This window comes from Sceloporus undulatus, chromosome 4 (assembly GCF_019175285.1).
Source record: "Sceloporus undulatus isolate JIND9_A2432 ecotype Alabama chromosome 4, SceUnd_v1.1, whole genome shotgun sequence".
NCBI lineage: Eukaryota > Metazoa > Chordata > Lepidosauria > Squamata > Phrynosomatidae > Sceloporus > Sceloporus undulatus.
Window position 1 is genome coordinate 184,148,213 of NC_056525.1, and position 14,147 is coordinate 184,162,359.

At 37.6% G+C, this 14,147-nt stretch overlaps 1 protein-coding gene across 4 annotated transcripts in view; it reads left to right on the forward strand.

Annotated features, from left to right (window-relative positions):
* RTTN (rotatin) overlaps nt 1-14,147 on the forward strand; it is a 109,605-nt gene that overhangs the window by 72,674 nt on the left and 22,784 nt on the right. For all 4 annotated transcript variants that reach the window (XM_042463499.1, XM_042463501.1, XM_042463500.1 and 1 more), the window contains exons 37-40: nt 2,968-3,058; nt 5,232-5,385; nt 6,778-6,915; nt 9,136-9,347. In XM_042463499.1, coding sequence (XP_042319433.1) covers nt 2,968-3,058; nt 5,232-5,385; nt 6,778-6,915; nt 9,136-9,347 — 595 coding nt within the window. The remainder of the gene's footprint in view (nt 1-2,967; nt 3,059-5,231; nt 5,386-6,777; nt 6,916-9,135; nt 9,348-14,147) is intronic.

Below are 14,147 nucleotides of genomic sequence, written 5' to 3' on the forward strand. Positions count from 1 at the left end.
TGGCCAAAGTACAATAGCCTCAGTTTGGTCATTTTATTATTTAGCAAAAAGTCACTTGAATTAATTTATTGGTCATTTTGGCAGTCCATGGTATCTGTGGAAGTCACTTACAGTACCACGTTTCAAATGAGTTGATCTTCTTCCTGTCAGCTTTTTTCACTGTCCAGTATTCACAACCATACATAGAAATTGGGAATAGGATCAAATGAATAATCCTGATTCCATTAAGGTTCTTCTCTGTCTCCATAGTTGCCTTTCCAGGTTCTAGTCTTCTCCTAATTTCTTGACTACAGTCTCCATTTTGATATATGATTGAGCTAAGACGTGGAAAATCTTTAACTGTTTCAATATCGTTATCATCTACTTTAAAATTATACAAATCATTTGTGATCATTATTTCTGTTTTCTTAATGTTCAACTGTAGCTCTCCTTTTTACTCTTTCCTTGACTTTCCTCAATAGTCAACCCAAATCTTTGCTATTTTCTGTTAGTAGTATGGTATTATCTGCATATCTTAAATTGTTGATGTTGTTATTATTATTATTATTATTATTATTATTATTAACCTTTATTTATGAAGCACTGTAAATTTACACAGCGCTGTACATGCAATCTTTTTAGTTAGACGGATCCCTGCCCTCGGGCTTACAATCTAAAAAGACATGACACAGAAGGAGAAGGGAGTGGTGGAGGGAAAGGGTAAGAGGTCCAGCAGTTCCTCTCTACCTCCAAGGCCTGGACCAAGGCAGATGGACTGGAGGGAGGGCTTGGCTTCATAATGGATGGTTAATCATTTTCCAGGGAAAATACATACTCTCAAGTAGGATAATGCATATACAGTACATAGCAGTACAGGAAATGGTTTGATAAACAGACAACAAAAGAACACCAAATAGCAAGTGACAATTATGCAATGCCTGGGAAGGCTACTCTGAACAGGATGGTTTTCAACTCAGTTTTGAAGCTGGTTAAAGAAGTGATGGCTCTTGCTTGTGAGGGAAGAATGTTCTTGCCTCCAGTTTTCATTCTTCCTTCCTCTTTATGGTATGTTCTGTGTATAAATTAAATAGAGTGATAAAATGCAGCCTTGCCTGACCCCCTTGCTAACTGAATTCTACAGGGATGTTTTTAAGTTGTATTTTGGCACGACAATTTAGTATACTCCTTTAGCATTATACTAATTTTGATATCAGAAGTCTGGAGACCAGACTTCAAATTCCCGCTAGAGTTTAAAAACCCAGTGGGTGACCTTGGGCAAGTCACATTTTTTCAGACCCAGCAGATGACAATATAAAATCCCCTCTGAAGAAACTTGCCAAGAAAACCCTATGACATGGAGACACACAGAAAGCTCACTGTATATACAACAACTGCCCATAATCTTGTTCTTGCAGAGAGAATAGAATATATCCGTCTTCTGTTTCCAATTATGTAGTCTATTTGATTTTTGTGTTGGCCACCAGCTGATGAATGTATATATAGTTGTCTGTTTGGTTGCTTGAAGAATATGTTGGCAATGAACTCATTGTTGGCCTCACAAATTTTAATAAGCCCTCATCTTATTTCCTGCTCCTAAGCCAAGTTATCCTATAAATCTGATTGTGTTCTGCTTCCTTCTTTCTCATTCCAATTGCCTATTACTATCAACATGACCTTTTTGTTGTGTGATCAATTCCTCCTGGACTTTGTAAATGGAGCATAAACTTGGATTATAGTTATATTGATAGGTTTTCCCCTGAACTATTACTGGGATTATTTGATTACACTTCGCATTGTATCCCTTGACTGATTTTGTTACATCTTTCATCATTATTAATGCCACTCCATTTCTTCTTAGATTTTCATTTCCTATGCTAAAATGTGTAATTGGACTGAAAATGTCCTATTCCTGTCCACTCTAGCTCGCTCACCCAAGTATTGCAATGCTTATACTTTCCATTTATTTTTATAAATTAATTTCTGGATTTCCCAATTCAAGCTTCTCACATTCCATCTTCCTATTATATATGTTGTGCAGAATCAGACTTTCCTTTCACCTCATAAACATCTGAACGTTGTTTCAGCTTGGCCCAGCTGTGTCTTTAACCAAAGCTGTTCCCCATTAATTCTTGTATGCCTTCCAACATGAAAGTTCCATCTTCTGACACTATTTCTTTTTTTCATTTTTGATTGCCTCATCATAGGGTTTCATGGTCAAAGGCATTTAGGAGTAGTTTACCGGTACCTCCTCAATGCATAGTACTGACAAAGTCAGCTAAAGTGTCACTACTGTTGTCTCTGATAAATCCGGCACCTGTATCAGTCTCCTACCCCACCCCACAGATTGCTGCCCAGTAGCTGCTTGGCACAGTAGTCTGGCTTGCCTGATGACCTACTAGTAGCAGTGCTACCATCAGCATAGCCTCTTGCCTCATAGGAGCACACAGTCCCACCACCATCGAAAGGTATTGCCAAGGTGAGGATTATTAAAATACATTTCTGGAAAACAGGAGTGGGGAAGGATTGGATCTATAACAGACCTAACTATGCATCCAGTCATCTGAGTGTGTGCCCAAGACCTTCACAGGACGAAAGAAAGGTGTTTTCCTCTCCCCTCACCCATATGGATGATATAACCTGTGGTCTCCAGATAAAGAATGCCCAAAAGATATTCTTTTCATAAAATTTATTTTATGCCCCTTCTTCTGTTATTTTTGGGGCAGAGAAATTGTATCAATGGGTTCTTTTCATGATTGCTCTGCCATGTTCATGTGGACACACCCATGTTATACGACCTACATGGTGTTAGGACAGAGGCACTGAACAACCCCAAAGCAAAGACAAAAATATAAATCAGCTAAATTTTGAGTATGCAAACACTTTCTTTTAGAATTCTTGAAACATACAAACAACATTGGCTACATGTTGACGTTCAATGTTCAAATTTATATCTACTTCCCTAACATAACTGCCTCTATTTTGTATTAGTCTTGTAAATGCAGGTTTGATTGAGAGATGTATCTTGGAAATGAAGGCACCTTTGCCTCAGCCATCTCATGAGGAATATGCAAAAATTCAGGTTAGTTGGTGCATGTTTGGTCTTTATTCCATTCTGCTCGAACAATTTCTTGCATATAGGATGATAGCCTTTAGGGCTGAAGGGCAGGGTATAAATACCATAAATAAATAAATAGTAGTGGGAAATGTTTGTTTTTTCAAGTTGATTGAATGATTTGTCATTCTACTGTTTCAAGTTATTTGAGAAGTCTATTACCAAAACTACAGCATAGGCTCTTTTTTGAGAATTGTAAAAAGGGTGTGGTTTCTCATGTGAGAAATTTGGACAGTAAGAAAAAGCTACTGCTTTAGAAAAGAAAAGAAAATGAAGTGTAATGCTAAGGTGATGCTGTGCACATGTAACCATCTGAATGCATATCCAGATCAACAGTCCTGTGGATTGTTTGTTGTTGGGTTTATTGTTGTTGGTTTTTTTTTTTTTTGTCATGTTCAGTTTACACACATTTCGTGGTAATGCGTTGTACAAGAGGGAGGTGCCTGATGCTAAGAATGTCCTCTGTAGCAGAAATTCAAAATATTGCACTGCCTCTGGACAAATGACAAATGACTTTCTATTCATCATAATCCAACATTGTACATCTTTACAAAGATGTCAGTTTACTGGTTTTCTTGTTCAAGTGTCTGTGTACTGCATACCATTACAGCCTGAATGTCCATCCTATAGTTTACTTTATTCTCTTCTTTCCTCCCTCTCACTCTCTCTCTCTCTCTCTCTGGGGAAAAAGAGACAGGCTGCTTGGAGTGGTCCCAAAGAAGCCACCAGCAAGTAGCGATTTTCCCCACTCCTTTTGCCAGTGTCTTCAGGCCACATCTGTTGTGTGCATCATCTGCACGCCACGCTCCTGAAGTGCCCGCAAGCTGCTCCTTTTGGGCTGTCTGTTTTGCTCCCCCCCCCCATATACAATGTTTATATGTAATTTGTATCCCACCTTTCTCCCAATTTGGGACCCAAAACAGTTTGAAACTAGCAGTGTAATCATGGCCTCATTTGCCACAAAATTAATCCCCATATTTTTAATAACTTGGCATGGGGCTGCAGTAGAAGAACAGTTTGTTAGGGTTTTTTATTTGTTTATTTATTTTATATCCCGGCTTTTCCCCAGTTGCAGAGCCCAGAACAAACATGAAAACAATTATATTAGTTATCATATCAAATAATAATTTACAACGGCATAAAATCATTTAAAAATATAACAAGCACTTCACTAAAAACACTTCTGCACACTTCATTAATCTACAAGTTAGACCAGGTCACATCTGATCTTGGAAACTAAGCAGAGTCTGCCCTGGTAAGTACCTGAATGGGAGAGTATCAACAAATACCAGGTGCTGTAGGCTATATTTCAGAGGCAGGAACTAGCAAAACGACCTCTGAGTAGTCCTTGCCTAAGAAAACCCTATAAAATTCATTGGGCTACCATAAGTCAACCGGTAACTTGAAGGCATATGCACGCATGTGCACGCATATATGCATACACACACACACCTATTCCAGAGAAAGAATTGTCACCTACTAACTAGAGGAAGAGCAGTTCCTTTTTAGTAGGGAATACATTGGACAGATTGTTTATAATTCTGAACTGTCTCTTCCCTGTAGGTTGATCTATTTATTTTGCTTTTTAATTTTTTTTGTGGGAGTAATATGTTTGAATTAAACTGTATCTGGTTGTGCCTGCTTGACAGACATTCTCCTGTGTTGCTCCCAGACTGTAAGATGTACTGCCCAGAGTTACAGTATGTACAGCACTGTGTAAATTTACAGCGCTTTCTAAATAAACGTTAATAATAATAATAATAATAACCTTTTTAAAATTATTTATTTATTTTATTTGTATTCCACTTTTCTTCCAATAAGAAACCCAAGATGGCTCACTGAATATATTAAAACAAAATGCAACTATTATTTGGAAGTATGTGCAGGCACATTAAATCAAATTGGCTTTTATACTGTATTGACATTTATTGATGATTGATTTTAGTTGTTTTAATGCCTGATTTGTTTTTAGTGATAGTTTCATTGTTCAGCTTATTTTTAGTGCTTTGAGCTATCTTATGCACTATTCACAGTGGAAAAGGAGACTATGAATGTATAACACAATAATGTACTACTGTCTAAAATGATAGACTGTAGAAATTGAAGTATCTGAACCAAATCATTTTGTGTGTTTAAACAGATTTTGTCTCTACTGCAGTTTATTTCATCCTTGTCTCAACTCCTGCAATCATGTTTGTTGATAGATACTTGTCTTGTGATGCAAGATGAGTTACTGATGCCTCTCTTGGAGAATACCTTTGTAGTTCTTTCCCTTCACTCTAAGGATGGCTTAGGTAACTATGTGATGTAAAGAGTAAGTTTCCTAAGGCTTCGAACACAAAACTGGTTGCTAGATTTCAGAAAGTAACATCTGAATTTTTCCATTCTGCCTATATTGCTGCCAGCATTGACTAGGCCCTTGTTGTTCTCTGGAACTAATCAATAAAGATGCCACTGCCATTGCATGCGTGTGCCTGGGTGCAGAAGCTGTCCATCTTCTTCTGGCAGCAAAAATGAGATGCCTCTGCCACATGCTTGTGTTAGAAATTCCCCTAAAATATCAAACATATTATGCTAATTGAGGTTCAGTATAATATGATTCACGTAGTATGATAGATAACATTCTCTATTTTGAGAATAAGCCCGAGGTTTCTATTATTAATCCTCCCATTTCTTTAATACAACAGTTTTGCATTTTATCTAAACATTCAGTAAAAAGGTATATCAGATTTGATGCCATTGGACTGCAATAGCATTGTTGATATGCTCAGAACCTGTGGGGTTAGGTGGTGTATAGATGGTTTAAAAATCTTGTGTGAATAGTCATTTTTTTCTAAAATAAAATCCATTTTACATTTAGCTAAATGGTCTTGAGCATGGCAAGGAGACCTGAAATCTTAAATTCCAGGGTGTTGAATTCCAATTTCCATGAGCGCTTAGCCTGTCTCCTCAGTAGTGAGGCATGATGAGACTAGCGGCTCATCAACATCTGGAAGGTCAATGGTTTCTCCCTTCAGATGCTTCTGTAGCACCAAGACTCTAAGGTTGTAATCCTGTGTCCACCTAGTTGAAACTAAAACCAGTTGAACTATCTTGAACTTACTTATGAGTAGATATGTTAGAGAATTACATTGAAAGTCTATTCATGCCTGGATATTTCATAGATGTGTGTAGCTGCAGTTGCTTTGAAATTTAGGGCTTACAGTGTTTTCTACACCTCTGAAGCCCACTCAGTTCTCTAAAATTACAGCTTCTTTCTCTAAAATCTTTTGAGAGAAGTTCTAATCCATTCACATGAAGGACCAAAGTTCTTCTAAATTTAAGCATATTATGAGTAAAAGGACACTTATTAATGGCAGATATTATCAGTTTGTTCTTCTTTAATGTAGCGTTCAAAATTAAATTTAAAATGCTAGCTTATAACAGTAGTCACCTGCCTATCTTAGTAGGCTTACAAAATATGCTACTGAGAATAACTTTATTTTGCTATATACACTTTTTCATTAACTTCAAGCCATATGACTACATTTATCTACATTTATAGTATTGTATTTTAGCTGTAGGTTTATGGGTTTTTAATTATGTTTTGTATTTTAACATGCTGTACTCTGTCTTGAGGAGAGGCAGGAAAGAAATTATTATTATTATTATTATTATTATTATTAATTGTTCATTTTAATTGGCAGACTCTGAGCTATCAGCAGCAGTTCACCAAACTTGGAAAGACCTATTCAGCTTTTTGGCTATACTGTTAAGAAAATGTGGCCATACCTCTCTACCATTTGTGGCTGCAGCGCTTGCAAAACACTGGACTTCTGTAATAGGTAACATCTCATTTTGAATGCCTTAATATTTGCAGGGTCTACAAAAACAAGCATAAATGAGTGTAGCTGCTAGCATCATTGTGCTATTTTATTGTACAGTGTGACGTATTTTTCTAACACCTTTCCCAAAGTTCATCAAAATTAACTCTCAGTTGCTAAATGGACAATCAGGTGTTTGGTTGTTGTGTTTTGTTTTATTATGATATCACATGCTCCTGACTGACCAAGTGACCACTGCCATCTGTATTCTTTTTCCTTAAATGCTATAAGGACCTAATGTAACTTTTAGTAATTGAAAGTGGGATTTCTTGTAGGTACAGCTGGTTCTGCAAGGATGAAAAAAAAGTTGCATCTGCTGAAATTGTTCTACATAGATGTTTGAGATACAGGAGGTCTGTTATCTGTGTCTAGTTGTCCATAATTGTGGCACATTGTCTTATGAATGACAGGCAGGAGCTAGAAAGGAAGCAGAAACTGGGAAGCATCCAATGAAATCCATAGAAAAATTGGAGACACCTCTCAAGATGTTCAAAGATGGTTGTTTTATTAGTAAAAAGCCTGACACGTTTCAGCTTGTCTGTAATTGTAAGCCCTTTTTCAGGGGGCTATATTGAATCAAACTTAAGAAATATCTGGACCAGGAAGTCTCAAAACATTTACTGCCCATCAAATGGTTTCAGTAAATAATTTGAGAGTTCCTGGCCCAGAAATGTCTGAAGTTTGATTCTAAATAACCCCTGAAGGGAGGGCTTAAGACAGGCCAAAACACATCAGGTTTTTTATTCTGAGATAGAGTTAGAGTCACTCTTAGGAATGGAAGAGTGACAAGCCCATTCTGAGCATGCCCCTGTTGACTGCTGTCTTAATCTCTTAAGTTTTTCTCCTTAAGTCTAAGATAGGAACTCATAAACAATTACAGAATACTAAAACATTACTAACTTGTTTGTTCACACATGGGGCAAATGTATGGGGAACAGAATGATGCATGGATGTCTGCAAGAGGGTACTTTTTAAAAAAAAAAAGCCACTGCTCATACAAGCAGTTCTATTCAGTACAGTTGGCCCACTGGGTTTTGGCTTCAGGACCTTCTGTGGATACCAAATCCATGGATGCACAAGTCCCATTAAATACAGTTGTGTAGTAAACTGGTGCCTCTTATATAAAATGGCAAAATCAAGGGTTGCTTTCTGGAAATTATATGTTTTTAAAAAATTCTAGCTGTGGATGGTTGAATTTCTGGATAAGGAATCTGTGAATACAGAGGGCCAACTGTACTCAGGTGTTGAGGGCAGTAACCAAACTCTGTCAGGGTAGGCTGGTGTGATGTCATGGAGGTGCAGGCCCCCACTATCATCTGTGCTTTACAATATATAGGTCTTGAGCTGTTACCCTTTCTAGTGTTTGGAATGTTACTTTTAAAAAGAATGAATATAAGAAACCTGCTTGTGAGGACATTAGCTAAATGATGGGTGAAACAATACAAATAAATTCTTTATAATTTGACTGATTTCTTGACAGATTGTAAGAATTTAAATTTGTGTTACTTTGATCTAAGACAGTTGTTCGCAAATGGTGGGGCAGGACTTGAGTGGGGCACAGGAGTGTCACAATATCCTTTAAGAAAATGCCCATTAGGTCTCTGAAGAAATTGTTCAGGTTACTAGCAGACTATGTCAGACTCCATAACTTACAGCTTCGACAAACTGGCAATAAACGCCATCTCAGGGCAGAGTAGGGATGTGGCGTCCACACGACGCATGCCCTGACGCTGCCCTGATGCCACTGTCATGCTGTGCACCCAACTGCAGGGCAGGTGGCATCACAGTGCTCCTTTGGCACTGCATCCAGGTGAAGCTATGGTGCCCTTTCTGTGGCACAAAAAGGAGCTGTTTTTTGCAGTTCCTTTTTTCACCGCTGAAAGGCCAGATCAGGGCTGTGGCGTGTAGTTACCGTGCCCCCAATCTGGTGAAGAAAGAGGCAGCTGCAGGCTGCCCCTTAGGGGCGGCCTATTTAGCCCCTTAATTTGCAGATAAAGCCTAATTTGAAATATAAATTATAGTCCAAGTGTTAATTAATCTATGTATTTGTTTATTTCAAATAATATCCTACCCTGTTTCAGAAGATCTCTACTACCTTGCATGTACTTTTTAAACTAATGTATTACTATTCTATTCATTACATATCATTTGTGTATTTTTTGTGTTTCTTTGATCTTCTAGATACAATTTGTGAAAGTGTATGTCTGGCAGCCACACACCCTGACCTGTATGTAGCCTGCTTACAATTCCTTGCCATTCTCTTTTCTGAAGAAGGAATGAGAGAGCTGTGCAATAAAGAGGATGCATCCTACCACCCAACCATGGCTTTTCTTTTGGATGACGATGTGAAAAGCCAGTTATCAGTAATGAAACTCTGTGAACTGATAATTCAGGTAAAAACTTACCCTAAGATTTCAATATACTAGTTTTCAGTGTTAAATTATTATTCTTTGTGTCACTGCTTTCATGTCCCATATTGAGAGAAAGGCAAGATATAAAGGAAATAAAATATAAATAAAAATGCACTGTAATATCTACTACAATTTGAGATGGATATAAAACTGCTCACTTAATTTAATTTTATATTTTTCATTGTTCAGAAATAATTTTGAGTAAAGATGAAAGTTGTAGCCCAAGTAATATACAACAACCTTTTGAATAGGTTTAAGAAAATTACAGCCTACTTGTGTGCTGCTTAATCGTCTTATCTTGGGTAGAAGACAAATAAAGAAATGATAGCTCGATTATAGAAGTTGAAAACATGGAAGGAATGAAATTGATCCACAGAGGTTATGTGTACTCTTGAAGGAAGACAAAAGAGGCTGGAATGGATGGTGGAAGGCAGGGCTGGCTTCCAATTTCAGAAACCTTATGTTAAGTATCTTCTGATGGGTCTCTTCTATTAGTGTGCAAACAAGAATCAAGGAACATGAGAGACACTACAGACTGGGCCAGCCAGAAAAATCAGTAGTAGAAGAACATGCCACAAACCATCCTGGGCATAAAATACTGTTTGAAAACACTGAAATTCTGGACCATGCCAACCACTACCATGTCAGGATGCACAGGGAAGCCATTGAAATCCACAAACACCTGGACAATTTCAACAGGAAAGAGGAATCCCTTAAAGTAAACAAGGTTTGGCTACCAGTCCTGAAAGATAGCAAGATAAAGACAAATGCAAATGAGAAATCTCCTAGGGTCAGGGGTTTCCCAGCAGACAGTAAGCACTAAGCAAGCAGACATTAGTCCTCTTGTGCAGACCCTCACACCCTGAGGACTGCCATTAGCAACCAATAATACACATGTAAATCACTCCTACCTTTCCAGATCACACAGTATATATAGCCAAGTCCTTTCCAGGCAAACATTCTCTGAAGATGCCAGCCACAGATGCTGGTTAAACATCAGGAAGAAACTCTGCTAGAACATGGCCACATAACCCGAAAAACCCACAAAAAACTTTGACTTCACTTGAGCTTTAGTTCTCTCGTGTTGTTTTACGAGATTAGTTATCCATCGTTGTGTGGGTTTTTCCTCTCTCTCCAAAACATTAGGCTTTTTATAATTTCTTTTACAATTTTCATTTTTGCCTTGGGTTCTTCTGAAGGTAATGGCAATGAAAAAAGTATTACTTTTGGCATGCAACTACAGGATTGAAAAATATATCACCCAACTTATATCTAGGACTAAATGTAAGTCAAAAGATAAGTGAGTTTCAGTTAAGATGTTGCATTCATCTGCTATGGCCTCAAGCCTGTTCTTCTGATTTCCCCCTCTGTTAATATGTACACATCCCTTCATTTCAGTTTAAATGCTGATGTAGCCTCCTTACAATGATCTGTTCAGCGTGAGCCAGTGTCAGTCTAATGATGATCTTAATTATATTAGAAGAGAAGATATCTAACAGATTATTTAAATGGGAATAGCTATTTTAGCTTCAGGTCTAGATCAATTCATTTAACAGGGAATGCATCTAGGTACTTTGTTGCTTACAGCATATACTCAACTACAAGTCGACCTCGTGTATAAGTCAAAGGCAGGTTTTGGGGCCAAAATTATGGATTTTGATAAGACCCATGGATAAGTCAAAGGTAAAACCTAGGGGCATATGACAAAAGATCTAAAGGATGAAGCAAAGGAAAACAGTGCCAAAGAACTTACACAATTCCAGCAGGCATAACTGTTTGTGGTCACACTAAAGGCTGGATGGATGAGAGAATAAAGGAGGATCAGTGCTTCCAGGGCAGATTACATCTTACCTTTCACCAGGGGATAGTTCCTTTTTAAATAAGAGTTAACTGGCCTGAGGATAGATCCTTTTTTAAATCAATTTTTTGAGTAAAAAATCTGGATCTATACATGAGTATATACAGTATTTATTTCCTACTACTTGAATTGTATATTTTAAACTTTGATTGGAATACCAGGTTGGTGAGTGGGTAAAGAACACCATTGACAATTTGATCTTGGATGAGCATGCTGACTGGAGGGGGTTACTCTCGCTCAGCTTTGTCCAGTGGGGTTTTCTGTGCAGCAGATGGGGTGGGAGGGATTGCTGTTGTTTATTAGGATTCTGTCCCCTTGACTAGGTGCCCTATCCCACAGTTTTCTAGGTTCATGTATGTGTACTCGAATCTGGATGACTATTATTTATTTATTTATTTATACCCCACTCTTCAGCCAAGGCTATCAAAGCAGCTATGACAGATTACAGCTTCCGCTGCTCAACAGTCTTCCTTCTTGAACTAGTCGGTGTGATCTTGGGGTTGGTATTGGAGTCATCTCAGCTTGTAGACCTGAGAGAACCATATCTGTGCTGAGAATGGCCTGTCAGGATTGAGGACTTCATGTCTGCCCTGATAACCATGAGTCTGTCCCATGTGGCATCAGGCCCTGTTCATGCTGTCGGGCAGTTTTTAAAGGCTGTGTTTATAATTGGTTTTAATTTTATTGATAGTTTAATTACATTATTAATTTTTGTATGGGGTAAATTTTTAGTTGTGTTTGTCTTAATTGTTGTAAGCCTCACTGAATCCAGACTGGGAAGAAGCTGGGATATTGTAGTAGTAGTAGCAGCAGCAGAAGCAGCAGAAGCACCAGTAGTAACTAATAATAGAGGATGTAGGTAATTGTTGCAAGATTATTTATTTGGTTTTTAAATTAATATTGTGACTTTTCCCCAGATTAAGTCACTACATTTCCCAACTTGTATCAAAATAAGTATTACAAATTAAAACTGAAGGAAAGTAAAGGAGGGATAGGATTTCAAGTCTGATAAGAAGAAAGAGAAGAGATCCCTGAGGTCTAATCTGCACTGCAAAAATAATGCAGTTTGCTTTAACTGCCATGGCTCAATGCTGTGGACTCCTGGTATTTGTAATTTGTTGTGGCACAAGAAGTCTCTGACAGACAAGGCTAACTATCTCAAAACTACACGTCCCAGAATTCCATAGCACTGAGCCATGGCAGTTAAAGCAATGTCAAACTAGTGTTTCTACAGTGCAGATTACACCTTTGAGGGCATCTCATCTGGTGGCTCAAAGATTAAATTGGTAATACGATATTATACTGATGTTAAGCCTACTTGGTCAACATAACCTCATGCTGGAAAGCAGTGGACAAAAAAGGCATGGGTAAAGTCTCAAATCAAGAAAAAATTGAACAGATTTCTTTATTTAAAAAGGAGTTGGTGGAAGACTCAAGTAAAGAGAGAAGAGAACTTAGCAAACATTCAGTACAAACAAAGAATTATGGATCTGACTCATGTTGTCTTACTTTCAGGAAAGACTTTGCTTATGGTATACAGACTGCATGTATTGAACCAGCACATATTGGTCACCTACAAAAACAGTGAACTTGTATATGACATGTAGAGATCAGTGAGCTATTTGTATATCCATGTACATGCATCAGAATTACTGTACATAGAATTAATGAATCCAGGTCCATACAAATCACTTTAACTCCTAGGAAAGAGAGAACATAACTGGCTGACAGAAAAGACATTGTCTGAATAAGGATATAGAGTAATATTATGTCATAGTTTACATTAAATCTAAGCACCTTGGATTAATGTGCTGTCCTCCAGCTTGGCCATGATGAGACTGGAATTTTACTTTTCTATTGTAGATTGGAAATAGATTTAGCGTATGAATCAGGACAGGCTGTTGTTAACTTAAATTATGGTAGCCTGAAGCAGGCCATCTTCTTAAAACCTTTAAAACTATAAATTAAGTTTAATTACCATTTCCATCATTTAGACTACCTGAAATAGAAACAGACTTCCCAAACTCTTATAGCCATGGTGAAGAAGTAGGAATGACCCCAAAGCTTGTTTTCACTGATTGCTGTAGTTTCTATTGTATCCCAGCCAACCCATTGTAACAGGGAAATCACATTAGATAAATTAAGGGAGAATAAGAAAGGCAATACTAATAGGTGAAATATCAAGCAATTCAAAACAGGCAGATTGCACACAAACATAAGGATGCTAGAACTGGCTGTGCCTTCTGGTTTTGTCAATGCAAAACACAATCTTTTTCCATTGTATGATTATGGTACCTGAAAGGAACATTACATTTTTTCCCTCTGCTCTTATTTTCTAAGTTTGTGGGCTTTAAAATTGAAATCTGATGTTACTGTTTTCTTTAGCGGCCTAGAAAATAGTGGCTAGTCTACTAGGTGTACCATCTAAGCAGATCAACCAAAGTCATTGAGTGGCAGAAGAGGTAGAAAAGCTAGAGATGGAAAAGGAGATTTGAGGAGGGAATGAAAATATAGCCTGTCATACTGACAGGTTCTTTGACAATTTGGTAATAACTGTATTTCTCTGTGAAAGAACATTCCTGAAAGAGGTCCATGATACTATTGGCAGCTGAATTCACTTGCTATTTTTAAAAAGGCATATAATTTCAGGAAAAGAAGTTATAATTATTGTAGTATCACAGTAGATGCAGATATCAGAACTGAGTATGTAAAACAAAGGGGAGCAAAAGAGGGACTGAGCTTTTGCTACTATGGGCAAAAATAGTTTGAAAATGTCTAAATTGAAGAATTGATAGGCGTCATGACAATAAGATGATAGCCAGTGAAAAGGTGATGATAAGTTACCAGTAGGAATGAAAAGAGATATCAGCTAGAGTGGAAGGAATCTATTCTTGTACTCTCTTTTGGGCAAAATTGGATTAATT